Source organism: Chamaea fasciata, unplaced genomic scaffold, assembly GCF_029207755.1.
Source record: "Chamaea fasciata isolate MVZ Bird 193981 ecotype frontalis unplaced genomic scaffold, bChaFas1.0.hap1 SCAF_41, whole genome shotgun sequence".
NCBI lineage: Eukaryota > Metazoa > Chordata > Aves > Passeriformes > Sylviidae > Chamaea > Chamaea fasciata.
The window spans coordinates 145,820-159,286 of NW_027094126.1; the positions used below are offsets into that span (position 1 = coordinate 145,820).

Sequence of the window (13,467 nt, forward strand, 5' to 3'; positions counted from 1 at the left end):
ATCCCCCCGTGGAGAGGATCCTGGGGCCAGGGGGATCCCCAAGGCTGGAGGGCTCACAGGACTTTGATCCCTCCAGCCCCCTGAGAGCCACAGCACACAAAGCCTGGGAACGTTTTCACCGATGTTTTATTGGAAATGTTAAATACTGGGGGTCCGGCCCCAGCGGAGCCGGGGGTGAGGGTGGTCGGGGGGGCTCAGGCGTGTTCCTCTGCCAGCTTCTCTGCCTTGGCCACTGCCTCCTCGATGGGCCCCACCATGTAGAAAGCCTGCTCAGGCAGGTGGTCATATTCACCTGGGGGGACACACCGTGTCAGGGGGGAGTGGGAGGCCCAGCTGGGCTCCCCCAGGACCCCCGGGGGCTACCTCACCTGCCAGGATCTGCTTGAAGCCCTTGATGGTCTCCTTCAGTGGCACCAACTTGCCCATGTGGCCGGTGAAGACCTCGGCCACCTGGAAGGGCTGGGACAGGAACCTCTGGATCTTACGGGCACGGGCCACGGTCAGTTTGTCCTCCTCGGACAACTCATCCATGCCCAGGATGGCGATGATGTCCTGCAGTGACTTGTAGTCCTGGGGAGGGGGACACAGGAGGTGAGTGGTCAGTGCTGACCCCCCACCCCAGCAGCCCACAGAGAGGGGCTGCTCCAGCCCCCTCACCTGCAGGATCTTCTGCACACCACGAGCCACGTCGTAGTGCTCGGGCCCCACGATGTTGGGGTCCATGATACGGGAGGTGGAGTCCAGGGGGTCCACGGCCGGGTAGATGCCCAGCTCAGCGATGGCGCGGGACAACACCGTGGTGGCGTCCAAGTGGGCAAAGGTGGTGGCGGGCGCAGGGTCAGTCAAGTCGTCAGCCGGCACATAAATAGCCTGGGGACACAGAGGGGAGGGGACAGTCGGTCCCAGGCAGGTGACACAGTCCCCCTGCAGGACCCTGGGACTGCTTCCGCCCTCACCTGCACGGAGGTGATGGAGCCCTTGCGTGTGGTGGTGATGCGCTCCTGCATGGTGCCCATGTCAGTGGCCAGCGTGGGCTGGTAGCCCACAGCCGAGGGGATTCTGCCCAGCAGGGCTGACACCTGTGAGGGGACAGAGCGTGAGGGGCTGTGCAGGTGGGGGACAGGTGCAGCCCCCCGTGCCCAGCACACACCTCGGAGCCGGCCTGGGTGAAGCGGAAGATGTTGTCGATGAAGAGCAGCACGTCCTGACCCTCCTGGTCCCTGAAGTACTCGGCCACCGTCAGCCCCGTCAGGGCCACCCTGGCACGGGCACCCGGGGGCTCGTTCATCTGCCCGTAGACCAGGGCGACCTGCGGGTGGGACCCTGGGGTCAGCACGCTGTCACTGCCACGCCTGCCACGACGTCAAGGGACCCAGAGGCTCCCCAGGGGAGCCAGCACCCCCTCAAGGTCTCTGCACACCTTGGAAGTGGCATCTTTCAGGTTGATGACCCCAGACTCGATCATCTCGTGGTACAAGTCGTTGCCCTCGCGGGTCCTCTCGCCCACACCGGCGAACACTGAGTAACCACCGTGGGCCTTGGCCACGTTGTTGATCAGCTCCATGATCAGCACAGTCTTGCCGACACCAGCACCGCCAAACAAACCTGGGAGGGGGGGAAATAAGGGTTGTGCTCAGCCCCAAGCCAGCCTGGCTGCCCCCACGGTCTCCCTTTAGCTCTTTCCTCCTCAGATACAAAAAGCGTTGCTTCAGCAAGCTCAGGAGAACGAAAGTCATGGAGTGAATCATCAGTGAAGGAAAAGTTCCACAGAGGAACTCTTGGAAGTCCCAGAGGGACCATCAGGAGCCCACTCTCCAGACCCAGCCCTGCTCCGGGGGTCACGTACCAATTTTGCCACCCTTGGCGTAGGGAGCCAGCAGATCCACGACCTTGATCCCTGTCACCAGGATCTCCTGCTCGACACTCATCTCCACGAACTCAGGGGCCTCGGCGTGGATAGCAGCAAACCTGGAGCAGGAAGAGGAGAGGAAGGGGGTGGGCAGCTGCTCTGACCCGCCCAGGCCGGGGGCTGGCAGGGGACAGTCCCCACTGTCACCCAGGAGAGCCAGAGCCACTTCCCTGCTCACACCTGCTGCGTCCTCCAGCCCCACATCACTCACTGTTTGGTCTTGATGGGGCCCCTCTCGTCGATGGGTTCCCCAATTACATTCATGATCCTGCCCAGGGTCTCGGGGCCCACGGGAATGCGGATGGGAGCACCAGAGTCCAGCACCTTCTGTCCCCTCACCAGCCCTTCCGTCCCGTCCATGGCAATGGTGCGCACGGTGTTCTCCCCTGCCCAGGCCCAAGGACAGCACAGTCACCACAGTGTCCTCAGGTTGACTCTGGGGACAGCTGCTGGTGCCTTCCCCAGGCCCTGCCAAGGGAACATTCTGCTGGCAGAAGGACCAAGAGTAGCAGCAGGAATAAAATAGCCCTGAGGAAAACTGAGCCCTGCAGCCACAGCCTTCGGGCAACCATTTTCCTCCTCCTCAGATTGAAATCCGTGGCTTCAGCAAGCTCAGGAGAACGAAAGTCATTGGAAACATCATCACAGGAGAATCCCCCCCCTCCCCGTCCCCTCCTTCCCCGTGCCAGCTGCTCACCCAGGTGCTGAGCCACCTCCAACACCAGCCGCGTCTCCCTGCCCTGCACCTCAAGGGCGTTCAGGATGGGGGGCAGCCCCTCGTCGAACTGCACGTCCACCACGGCGCCGATGACGGCCACGATGCGGCCGGTGGTGGAGCCGGCCTTGGCGGCAGGGGCTGCCTGGGCGGCATAGTCCCGTCCTGGGGGGAGAGGGACGAGTCAAGGTCGGCCGGGGCAGGGCAGCTCCGGGCTCCGGGGGCCTTGGGGGTGCGGAGATGGGGCTGCCCTGCAGGCCTTGGGCTGTGCCCGAGACCCCCGAACCTCCTTCGGTGCACCCAGGACCCCCTGGATCCCCTTCCTCAGCGCACTCTGGATGCCCACACCCCGCTGGGTGCACCCCTGACCCCCTCTCTTGATGCACCCAGGGTCCCTTCTTAATACCCACAGGACCTGCACCCTACTCCGGGTACACCCGTAGCCCCTGCGCCCCCTCAGGACCCTCCGAACCCCCTTCCCTCAGCGCACTAAGGACCCCCTGAATCCCCACCCCCGATTCACCCGCATTTCCTGCAGCCCCTGAGTGCCCCCACGCCCATCCCGCAGGGCCGCTGCTCCTCTGCCGCAGCCCATCCCCTCGCCCGGCCCGCTTGGCACACCCCACCCCATCCCGGTAACGGGGGCCTGACCACCGGCACCCCGCGTCCCCCGCCCGCGCGGGCCCCAAGGTGACCCCGGCCCGCCCCGCACTCACGCGCCCCGACGGCGACGGCCGGGGCGGCCCCGCGGCCGAGGAGAAGCGGGAGGAGATCCCGGCCCGGGGCGGCCCCGCGGGGCAGCAGCGGCCGGGCCGCGGCGGCGGCGGCGGCGGCGGCGGAACGACCCGCGAGCCCCAACATGGCGGCGCCGACTGAGCCCCGCGTCTCGCCCGCCCCTCACGGCCCCCGCGGGGCGGGGCCACCGAGTCCCGCGTCACCGCCGCACCGCGCGCCCATTGGCTGTCCCGCCGAGAGGCGCCGGGCGAATTCGCGCTCCCATTGGTCACACCCAGGCGGCGCCCGCTCTGCGCCTCCTCGCGATTGGGTTTTGGATCTATCAATCAAAACTCGCTGCCGGTTGATAGGGCGGCGTGGTGGGAAGGGGCGTGCCCCGGCCGAAGGTCAGCGGAAGTGGCGGCGCACGTGTCCCGCGCTTGTCCTTGGGCGGGCGCCGTGACCGCGGCCGAGGCCGCACCGGGCCCGTGACGCGCCCACCTCCACCTCGTTGGCGTTTCTGCTCTACCCGCGGGGCCGTCCCTCACCGGGCCAGTGTCCGCCCCGCACGGCCAAGGGTCACAGCACGGCCCCGCCCAGACACCATGTCCGCCTGACGCCCCGGGTGTCACTGCAGTGCCCCCAGGGACAGCTCCACACCGGGGTGACCCCGCAGCACCAGTTCCTGCTGTCCTCCAGATACCAAAACTCCTCCTTCTTCCCCAGGGGAGAACCTGCCCCACTGACCACTCTTGTCCCTAATGGGAGGGGATCCCACCCCCCAGTGCCTGCCAAGGCGATGGGAATCCCACCCCAAGTACCCCCCATAAAAGGGGATCCCACCCCACTGACCCCACCCGCCCCTGCCGAGGTGAGGAATGCACAGGGCCCAGGCCGAAGGAGAGCCAGGGAGTCTTCAACAGTTTATTAGAAAGAATGCAGACATTTAAAAAAATCCCAGCTGCTCTGAACATAAATTGAGGTTTTTCAGCCCGGTTCGCAGGCGCCCGCGCGCCCCACGGTCTGTCACTTGCTGCCAAACCCACAGTGCAAATACGATTTGGTCTAAATGTACAGATTGACAAGCAACAATGTACAGCCACTCGCACCCCGGGCGAGGAGGTGGAAAGGTTTGGGGTCACACGGGACCAGGGGCAGGCTCCGGCCGCCGGCACCGGTCGCGGCTCGGGGGGCGAACACCAAAAACGAGGAGAATTTGTTGAAGTTTCCTTTTCCATACAAACTTTTTTTTTTTTTTTTTTTTAAGTGGAACAGACCTGAAGACACCACAGAGGGGAAGCGCCTCGCCTGCTGAATTTGGGGAGCCAATGACAAAGAGTTTTTGTTCCCAGTACAAATGGAGAATTTCAGGCCATGGAAGAGGACGGGGGGGAAATGCTCGTTTACCACTCAGCGTTAATTCAGGGTTCTCCCATCGTAATTTTTATCTGCTACGAGGCAAGGAGGCTCTGTAAACTTTATTGCGACTGTTCTGAACGGATTGCCTACACCTCAATTGAGTTGGTTTGGTTGGTTTTTTTGTTGTTGTTGCTGTTTTTGGAAGTCTGGAAAACGGTTCATGCATAACGTTATTGCCTCTCCTGGCTTTAAGACCGCCCCGTGCCATGGGACACACCTACCATCAGTGAAGCCATTTAAAATGGACTGAAAATGGGTTAAAGGATGCAGGATCTCCCTTTAGGGCTATCAACTCAGGAATTCTTATCTCAATTATGAAATGTTGTGATGAACTTCTTTCCCCAAAACCCTGAAGACGACAGTTTGCCTTACTCCAGATCCGGCATTTCTAGAGGGAAAAGAGAGAATTAGTGGCTTTGGGACTGGTTTGTGGGTTTTGTGTTTTGCTTGGTTGGTTTTTAAAAACTCCCAGGGTACTATTATGTCACAAGGGACACGAGCAAGACGACCTGGCCTCCAACCAGGGAGGTCACAGGGCAGTTTGGGGCCTCTGCCCTCCCCCCTGGCTCTTCCCAAGGGAACGCCATGCCAGAACCACCCTGAGCACGTGCTGCTCCTAAAGCCAAAGCCTCCCTGGGACTGCAGCTGCCTGGGAAGGTCAAACTGGTATTTGGGGCTTGCATGGAGAGGCTTTCCCAGATTAGATTTGTCTCCCAGGGCTGGCTTTAGCTGGAGGCCAGGATGAACATCTGCCTGCTCTGCCTGGGGCCGGCTCGGAGCCTTCAGCAGGTGTGCGAGGGGAGAACAACAACAAAAACAACAACTTACTTTCATCATCACTGTCTGGTGAGTCCTGGAAAGGAGAACAAACAACCTTTAAGTGGAGTAGGCAGGTCCTCTACCACCCTCCCCACCAGCAAAGAGCTGCAGTTCCCAAATCTGGATTTTTGAGGAACTCTAGGTTCCAGAGGACTCAGTGAGCTCGGTCTGGCCTCACTGCAGACCCACAATGACACCCCAGTCACTGCAGAGTGACACAGACACCAAACTGGTGTCCCCAGCACCCTCTGCACCGCTGAGAGGACAGGGAAGTGGCCTCTCCAGGTGACACCACCTGTGCAAACAAGGTTTGGGGCTATTAAAGCTTTTTTCAGTGCTGAGGGGTGAGTGCAGGACTTCTGAGCCAGCCCTGCAGGTGTTTTATTACACCCACATACTCACATCATCTGCCCCATCTACTTCTGGCAAGTCTACGTCGTCGTCTCCTCCCATGTTGTTCATCATCTGCTCAGAGACAGAACAGCCACATTTTGGGGTGAATCCAACCCCCCTCTTGCCCCAAACCAGTCCTAAACCAACAGCCCCCCCCTTGCTTCAAGAGATCAGTTGCCCCCATGCAGGAATTACAAAGTGATGGTGTAAAAAAACCCCCCTCAGATTTAGGAATTCGTTGCTCCCTACCTCAGAAAAGCGATCAAAATTGGACATGTCTTCATCTGAATCATCTTCCCAGTCTTTCCAGTTGTTGAAGTCCACGCTGAGCCAGTTGAGCTGCACCAACACCAGGAGTTATTTAAGGACAAGGAATTATTTAAGGACAAAGAAGTGACTGGCTGTCAGTTAGAACAGTGCTACCGTGGGATCAGGAGCAGGAAAGTGACCCAAAACTTTTCCAGAATTTGAACATGACCCAAATATTCACTAAATTAAAAGCCAGGGGAGGCAGCAAATGCCCAGACCCACCTTTGCCCTCTCTTTTGTTAACCTTGGCCATGCCTGACCAGACTCTCCTTTTCGTAAACAACACAAGATGGATCTGTCTGTTCTTTTATGCTTTGATTCCTGAAAAAGACCAAATATCCATTAGTACCATCAGGATGACCTTCAGCAGGAACTGCTGACACCCCACCTTTATCTCCATCTCTTCCCTTATTCCTTGTCCTGGAAAATACCACCCAGAGAAGCTTTCCTGGATCTGACTTTGAGCTTTTACGTTCTAAGGAGTAATATTCCCAAAATCTGGGGAGCAGCCTAAAGAACAGGTGGTATTTTTTAGGATCTCAGAATCACGGGATGGTTTAGGTTGGAAAGGACATTAAAAACCAAATTCCAAAGCCCTGCCATGGCCAGGGACATCTTCCCCTGGCCCAGGTTGCTCCAAACACGGACTTGAACACTTCCAGGGATGGAACATCTGCAATTTCTCTGGACAACCTGTGCCAGCCCCTCACCAGCATCAAGAACTCAGGAAGAGTCAGGAGGATACTCACATTTGGATCGATATTATTAAAAAGATCGATTTCATTTAAATGTTTAAAGTTATCGCTTCCTCCAAGACAACTGCAAGAGAAAAAATAAATGGGTGTTTAGCCCAAAAACATCTCGTAGGACAAACTCTGCTTCTCCTCAGCCCTCCCTAGGCTTGAGTTACTCACCTGAACGTGAGTTTGGACTTTTCAAAATTTACATTTACATCTTTGCTGTCTTCGACACAGAACTCAATAAAGACGTAGTCCCTCCGGTCGTACCACTTTGCAGAGGCAGGCTGCCTGTGGGCACAGCAGGGACACAAGGGCATTGATTTTCACCACGAAATCCAACAAAAAGAACTACTTTTTGCGCTTTAAAACCTGCATTTTGAGCTTACTGTTGTTCTTTAAAGGTGCTTAAAGCTGAAAAGAGAGAGCGGGAATAAAAAGGAACGATGCATTCGGTGTGTGACGCCCCCAGAAAGCTCCTGGGAGGAGCCACTGAAACCTGAGACTGAAATAAACGTTTCAGCAGATCAAAATTCTGATAAACTTCAAGATGAGCTACTACAGACTGTGGCAGAAGCTCCAACACCTCCAACAGCTGCATGGGCAGACTTCAGAGCAGTTTTTGTCACACGAAGAGTTAAAACCTGAGGTAAAACTACTAAAAGAACTCCCTTTTTTTTGGGGGTATTGATACAATAAAAAACGGATTTGCAACGATTAAGACCCAATTAAGCCAGCACAGGCTGGAGAATCACTGCTCCAACCTCCTTAAAACCATCAAGTACTCACACTGGGACTCCCATGCACTTTGGAATTCTTCTGCCTCTTTGCACAAGATGCCAACGGCATGTCCAGGAGAGCTGGGAAAGCCACAGAGCTCTGAACCACGTCCTGTGTTTGCAGTTCCACCCCGCGGAACTCACCTGCAACGCTCCGTGCTCCCTGGAGCGGGGAAAACCACCTGGCTGGGCTCAGACACCTCCTCCCCCCCCTCCAGCCCTTCCCTGGCAACCCAGGCCGAGCCCAGGGAACGCCTGCATTCCAGGAGAACCAAAAGGCCTCCCAGCAGGGCTGTTGCTAAGGCACAGAGGCCACGGGGTGTTCCTTACGCTCGTTTGTCTTCCCAAGATCAGTCGTGGAATGGTTGGGAGGGACCCTAAAGTTCAGCCAGTGCCACCCCCTGCCATGGCAGGGACACCTTTCACTAGTTCAGGTTGTTCCCCAATCTGGCCTTGGACACTTCCAGGGATGAGGAATCCTCTGGGAAATCCATTCCAGGGCCCCACCAGCATCACAGGAAGGTATTTCATCCCAGTATCCCATCCTAATCTCCTCTTTAACCATTCCCCCTTTATCTGCCATTCCAGGGCCTCACCAGCCTCACAGGAAGGTATTTCATCCCAATATCCCATCCTAATCTCCTCTTTAACCATTCCCCCTTTATCTGCCATTCCAGGGCCTCACCAGCCTCACAGGAAGGTATTTCATCCCAGTATCCCATCCTAATCTCCTCTTTAACCATTCCCCCTTTATCTGCCATTCCTGGGCCTCACCACCCTCACAGGGAGGAATTTTTTTCCCAGCTGATGCCCATGCAGGGACCTGCAGTGGGATGAGGTGGAAGGCTCTGAGCTGGACAAGGATCTAAAGCAGCTGCAGTGATGTGGCCTGTGACAGCAGCTGCCACCTCACCAAGGTGAGACCCTTTGTGCTGCTCTCTAAGCCAGGATCTGACCAAAAAAAACCCCAACTTTTCAGACCACTTATTAAGGTGACCTTTGTTAAACTTCCAGATCAAGACTTTGACTCACCTGCTCATCAAGTAATTGTTGGCATCGAGCTGAGGCACATTTAACAAAGGGACTCACCCAAAGGCTCCTACTGCTCCCATCCACATTTCCTAGGCATGAACCCAACCCTGGCACAGCTCAGCTCCAGCTGAACATCAAACCAGCCACCTCTGAGTTCCCCCAGTGCCACAGGTCCTGCAAACACTGGTGCCAGCTCAGGGAAAGGCAGCAAAATGGCCACAAGGCCTTGGGCAGCCCCAACACCTGTGCAGAGATCACTGTCCAAGGATTTAATTTCCAAGAGCATAAAAACACATAGATTCTGAATTCAGCCTCGAGTTTCAGATGTTCCAGGCGTGATGCTTCCCCTCGTAGCAGCATTTCAGGGAAATGTTAATTATCACCTGATTCAGGTGAAGTGCAGCAGCAGAGCAGCAATTTTCTTACTGTGTTTTTAAACCTTTCTTGGACACAGACTTCCTCTTTTAACGGAGAATGGAAGACTGAAGAGGAAAGGAGGATGAGAAAGGCCCTGCTCTGCTCCCTCTGTGCTGGGAGACAAAACCCCCCCAGCGTGGGCCACTTGGAACGTTGCTCCAGCTCCATTATCCAACAGAAATCTCTCAGTGTCCCTGCCCGGATGACGCAGGGGCTGAATGGTGTTAACACTTCCCAGCTCTCAATGTCAATGGAGACATCTCCAGCCTTCCCAGGGAGCTGCACGCTCCCGGCCGTGACCTCGGCATCTCCGCCAGGATCGGGGATTTGAGGCACCAACAGAACACGAGGCACTTCCAGAAATGCCACTCAGCTCAAGGCAACACACACACACAGACACAAACACACACACACATCTGAGCTGCAGAGCAGCGAGATCCCAGCAAAGTTTTACTCAACCATAACTCACTTTTCTGAACCTAAACCCGCGCTGCTTTGCCGGGAGTTCACCCCGAGCGTGCTCGGAATGCGCCGGAGCCGCCTCTCCTCCCTTTTATCTGCTTTTCCAATCTCAACCTCCCAAAGGCAGGAGGGAAACCTCCCAGTGAGCTTCAGTCAGGACTCACCCGTTCCCAACCAGTAACGCAGGACACGCCGGGAGAGTCGGAAGCCGCAGCTGCTTTTTTGTCTCCTGCCCACACGGAGATTCCCAGGAGACAACCACAGGCAGCAGCAGCCCGTGGGGAGCCGTGCACGTGCTCCCAGTGTTCCCACACACCCACGGAAAATCTCCTCTCACAGGCACTGACCCACCACCTGTTGCACAGCTCCACCCTGCTCACCCATATCCCGAGGGTGATTTTGGCCTCCTGCCTGCCCAAGAGCGTTTTGGTTATCCAGCACCCCCTTGGGATTTGGGAAAGGGAATTTAAAACGTGCTGCCATCCTAGGTGGCTCCCAGCGCTCCATTCCGGTGAGGATTTCCTCTTTCCCATCCACCTGTGTGTTTTGGGGACTTCCTGAGCAGCCCCAGCTCCTCTGGCTCTTCCATTCTGATGGCAATCGTTATTCCAGCGCTGTGGAACAGGTTCTAGAAGCTTCCCAGCAGCACTGATGGGCAACGTGGAGGCTCACCTTTATCACAGAGCCCTCAAGGCTCTGCCTGACCCACGGGGGCTCTGTTGGATATCCCTGGGTATATCCTGGTCTCTGGCACAGCAGCAGCTTCTGACACGCTGAACCCACCAGTGGAATCTCAAATCTTCCCCGTTTGTGGCATTGAGGAAGTTTCCAAACCTGTTCTGGTGTTCTCTGTCTGTACCCTGTGCCTATGGAATCCCATCTTTGTCTGCTGGAAGTATCCTGACAGCTCAAGGATGCTGCAGGAGACAGATCCTCAACAAGATTTTCCCCTCCCAGACAGCAATAAAACCTGTTTTACAAAATGACTATTCCTTTCATTTATACACCCTGGAAAGGCACTTTTTTCATTAAAAAACACCTAGATTTTAGATTTTAAGTGATTCTATGCAGATGCAGCAGCGCTGCAGTTTCAGGATGATGAAATCTACAGAAATCACACAAAAAAAAACCCCTCCAACTTGATCAACCCCTCCAACTTATCTCACTTTCACTCACGTTAAGATGAAGCACCTGCACTGTTCAGGGTTTCAGAACGAAAGTAAAAGCCTGGCTAAGGACAAGGGATTAAAAAGCACCGGTCCTCAAAGGTTAATGCTGTCCTCAGGCTGCATTCCTGACAAAACAGAACCTCAGGAAGTGCTGCTGCCTCCAGTCCTTCCAGCCAGACATGTGGAGGTCACCGAGTCATGGAATGGTTTGGGCTGGAATGGACCTTGAAGCTCAATCATGCTCCCCCCCCCGCCATGTGCAGGGAGCCCTCCAACCATCCCAGGCTGCTCCAAGCCCTGTCCAACCCGGCCTTGGACACCTCCAAGGGATGGGGCGTCCTCTGGAAAATCCATTCCAGCGCCTCACCGCCCTCAGAGGGAGGAAATTTTTCCCCCAGTATCCCACCTAACCCTGCTGTCTGGCCGTTGGAAGCCATTTCCCCCTTGTCCTGCCCCTGGAGAATGTGGGAATGCTGCCCTGCGGCTCTTCTTTCCCAGCCAGTTTTTCCCCTCTCGAGTATCACCCTTCACACGGGAAAACTCTGGCTCTTCTTTCCTCAGCACCGCGAGGGGAACGCTCACGTCGAGCAGAGCTCTTCCCCGAGCTGGTTTTGGGTCACTGAAGCGACCCCCGGGAGAATTCCAAGGGAGGAGGTTAATTAGGGCTCCCTGGGAGCGCGGGATTCCACCTCGGCATGCACGTGGAGAGGAGATCCAGCAGCTCACCTGCACCGGGCAGAGCAGCACCACGGCTGCCCCGGGGGTTTCCACGTGCTTCCACCCTCCCTGACGGGCCTTTTGGCTATTCCTCGGTTTTCCATGGAATTCTGGAATGGTTTGGGTTGGAAAGGACCTTAAAGTCCGTCTCGTTCCACACACCACCTTCCACCAGACCGGGCTGTTCCGAGCCCTGTCCAGCCCGGCCTTGGACACTTTCAGGGACAGCGCCAAAGCCAGGGATGGATTTTACGTGGAAAAATTGGAAGTTTACAAAGAGATTTTGCTCGCCTGTACGCTCTGGATGCTTCCACGCGTTACTTACCGGGAGCTCTCCGCGGTTTCAGCCGCCACCGTTCGGCGGACGCGGGAGGCCACGGACACACCGAGAAAGGCGCGACACCCCCCGAACACCCCCCGCAGCCCCATTCATTCCGCGCAGCCCGTAGAAGGGACGGGAGATCGATCCCGCCCGCATCGCGGTACACCGGGACCGAGCCGGTAACCGGGACCGGCGGCCGAGCCGGGGCGCTACGCCCTCACCCGGTAACCGGAGCCGGGCCCACCCGATAACCGGGGCCGGGCCTACCGGCGCGGCGGCGGGGCCGCCCAAGGTCAGCAGGCGGCGGAAGCCCGCGCTCGGCGGTACCGGGGCGGTCCCCGCGGCCCGGCGGGGCCTGGCGGGGCCTTGCCCGCGCCGCTCCCACCCCCGGGCCTCACATGGCGGATGGCGACGGCTGTGGCGGGCGCTCCTGCGGGCTTGCGGCTCGGGCTCCGGGCGGTGTCGCGGGCCGTGCGGGCGGCGCGGTGGCGGTCGGGCGGTGGCCGGGAGGGCTCCGGGGGTTCCGGCGGCGGCTCCGGTGGCTCCGGGCGGGCTCGGGGCTCGGCGCGGCCTCGCTCCCACAATGCCCCGCGCGCGCTCGGCCCGTGGTGACGCAGCAAAATCCCCGCGCCCCGCGCGCGCCGCCTCCTCCCGCCGCCGCCAACCGCGCGTGCGCGGCTCCCCCCGGCGCGCGCCCCCGCCCCGCGCGCGCCCCCGCCCGCTGCCCTTCCAGCAGCTTCTCGCCGCGCATGCGCAGTGCGGCCCGGTGATTTGGGGGGCGTGCGGAGCGGGCTGGGGGACCCCGGGACCCCCCAATGTCCTTGTGCTGCTGTTCCCTGGGAGCAGAGCCCGACCCCACCCGGCTCCACTCTCCCGTCAGGGAGTTGTGGGGTGAAAAGGTCCCTCCTGAGGCTCCTCCAGGCTGAGCCCCTTTCCCAGCCCCCCCAGGACTTCTCCAGACCCTTCTGCTGCTGCTCCAGCCCTTCCCCAGCTCTGGCCACGCTCCAGCCCCTCAAGGTCTCTGTGACCCCTCAATGTCTCAGAGCTGGACCCAGCACTGGAGGGGCCTCAGCAGTGCCAGCACGGGGGGACAATCCCTGGCCCCATGGCTGGGACAGCCCAGCTGCCATCCTGGGCACACCTGGGCTTGTGTCCAGGTGCTGGCACCAGCACCCCCAGGGCCTTTCCCAGCTTTCCAGCCCCTCTTCCCCCAACATGGAGTGTTCCATGGGGTTGGTGGTGCCTTGTTGCCCCATTGGCCTCAGCCCATGGATCCATCCTGTCCAGATGGCCCTGCAGAGCTTCGTACCTTCCAGTGATCAATATCCCATCCAAGCTGGTGTCATGCACAAACGAAGCCCTCGATCCCCTCACCCAGATCATGGATAAAGACATGACACAGGGCTGTCCCTGACGTGGCCACCACCTGGATACAGCCCAGTTCCCCACCACCCTGTGGGCCCAGCCACCAGCCAGGTTTGAACCCCAAGGAGTGCACCTGTCCCAAAGGCTTTTACTGGAGTCCACATCCCACATCCACAGCCTTTCCCTCAT

At 58.2% G+C, this 13,467-nt stretch overlaps 2 protein-coding genes and 2 non-coding genes across 6 annotated transcripts; all 4 read right to left on the reverse strand.

The window, feature by feature from the left end:
- Positions 1-108: 108 nt before the first annotated feature.
- ATP5F1B (ATP synthase F1 subunit beta) lies at positions 109-3,506 on the reverse strand. The gene is made up of 10 exons (XM_066207454.1): positions 3,341-3,506; positions 2,607-2,789; positions 2,121-2,295; positions 1,847-1,968; positions 1,421-1,605; positions 1,151-1,309; positions 957-1,079; positions 658-870; positions 369-570; positions 109-292 (listed from the first exon to the last, which is right to left on the reverse strand). Exons 1-10 carry the CDS (start codon positions 3,483-3,485, stop codon positions 195-197), a joined length of 1,605 nt encoding a protein of 534 aa, XP_066063551.1. The 5' UTR covers positions 3,486-3,506; the 3' UTR covers positions 109-194.
- LOC136303876 (small nucleolar RNA SNORD59) lies at positions 1,683-1,757 on the reverse strand. The gene has a single exon (XR_010724294.1). It is a non-coding gene; the product is annotated as a small nucleolar RNA SNORD59 (small nucleolar RNA).
- On the reverse strand, positions 2,488-2,561 carry LOC136303877 (small nucleolar RNA SNORD59). The gene has a single exon (XR_010724295.1). It is a non-coding gene; the product is annotated as a small nucleolar RNA SNORD59 (small nucleolar RNA).
- A 742-nt stretch (positions 3,507-4,248) lies between the features above and the next one.
- PTGES3 (prostaglandin E synthase 3) lies at positions 4,249-12,394 on the reverse strand. 3 transcript variants are annotated; one of them, XM_066207527.1, is made up of 8 exons: positions 12,312-12,394; positions 7,193-7,306; positions 7,028-7,097; positions 6,501-6,599; positions 6,219-6,308; positions 5,979-6,041; positions 5,586-5,610; positions 4,249-5,145 (listed from the first exon to the last, which is right to left on the reverse strand). In XM_066207527.1, coding segments are annotated over exons 1-8 (483 nt in total). In that variant the 5' UTR covers positions 12,314-12,394; the 3' UTR covers positions 4,249-5,125. The 3 variants fall into 3 exon arrangements, with proteins under 3 accessions (XP_066063624.1, XP_066063622.1, XP_066063623.1); XM_066207525.1 differs by lacking the exon at positions 12,312-12,394 and adding an exon at positions 11,917-12,035; XM_066207526.1 differs by lacking the exon at positions 12,312-12,394 and adding an exon at positions 11,601-11,710.
- Between the last annotated feature and the right edge of the window lie 1,073 nt (positions 12,395-13,467).

Bases quoted from the DNA above. Each gene is read 5' to 3' on its own strand.
- PTGES3 (XM_066207525.1), bottom strand. From the start codon at position 12,020: ATGGGGCTGCGGGGGGTGTTCGGGGGGTGTCGCGCCTTTCTCGGTGTG. The intron at 7,307-11,916 runs GTAAGTAACGCG...CTGTGCCCACAG, and splicing joins GAAACCGCGGAGAGCTCCCG to GCAGCCTGCCTCTGCAAAGT. The intron at 5,146-5,585 runs GTAAGTTGTTGT...TTTTCCCTCTAG, and splicing joins ACCAGACAGTGATGATGAAA to AAATGCCGGATCTGGAGTAA.
- ATP5F1B (XM_066207454.1), bottom strand. From the start codon at position 3,485: ATGTTGGGGCTCGCGGGTCGTTCCGCCGCCGCCGCCGCCGCCGCCGCG. The intron at 2,790-3,340 runs GTGAGTGCGGGG...CTCTCCCCCCAG, and splicing joins GGCCGTCGCCGTCGGGGCGC to GACGGGACTATGCCGCCCAG. The intron at 1,080-1,150 runs GTGTGTGCTGGG...GTCCCCTCACAG, and splicing joins TCACCCAGGCCGGCTCCGAG to GTGTCAGCCCTGCTGGGCAG.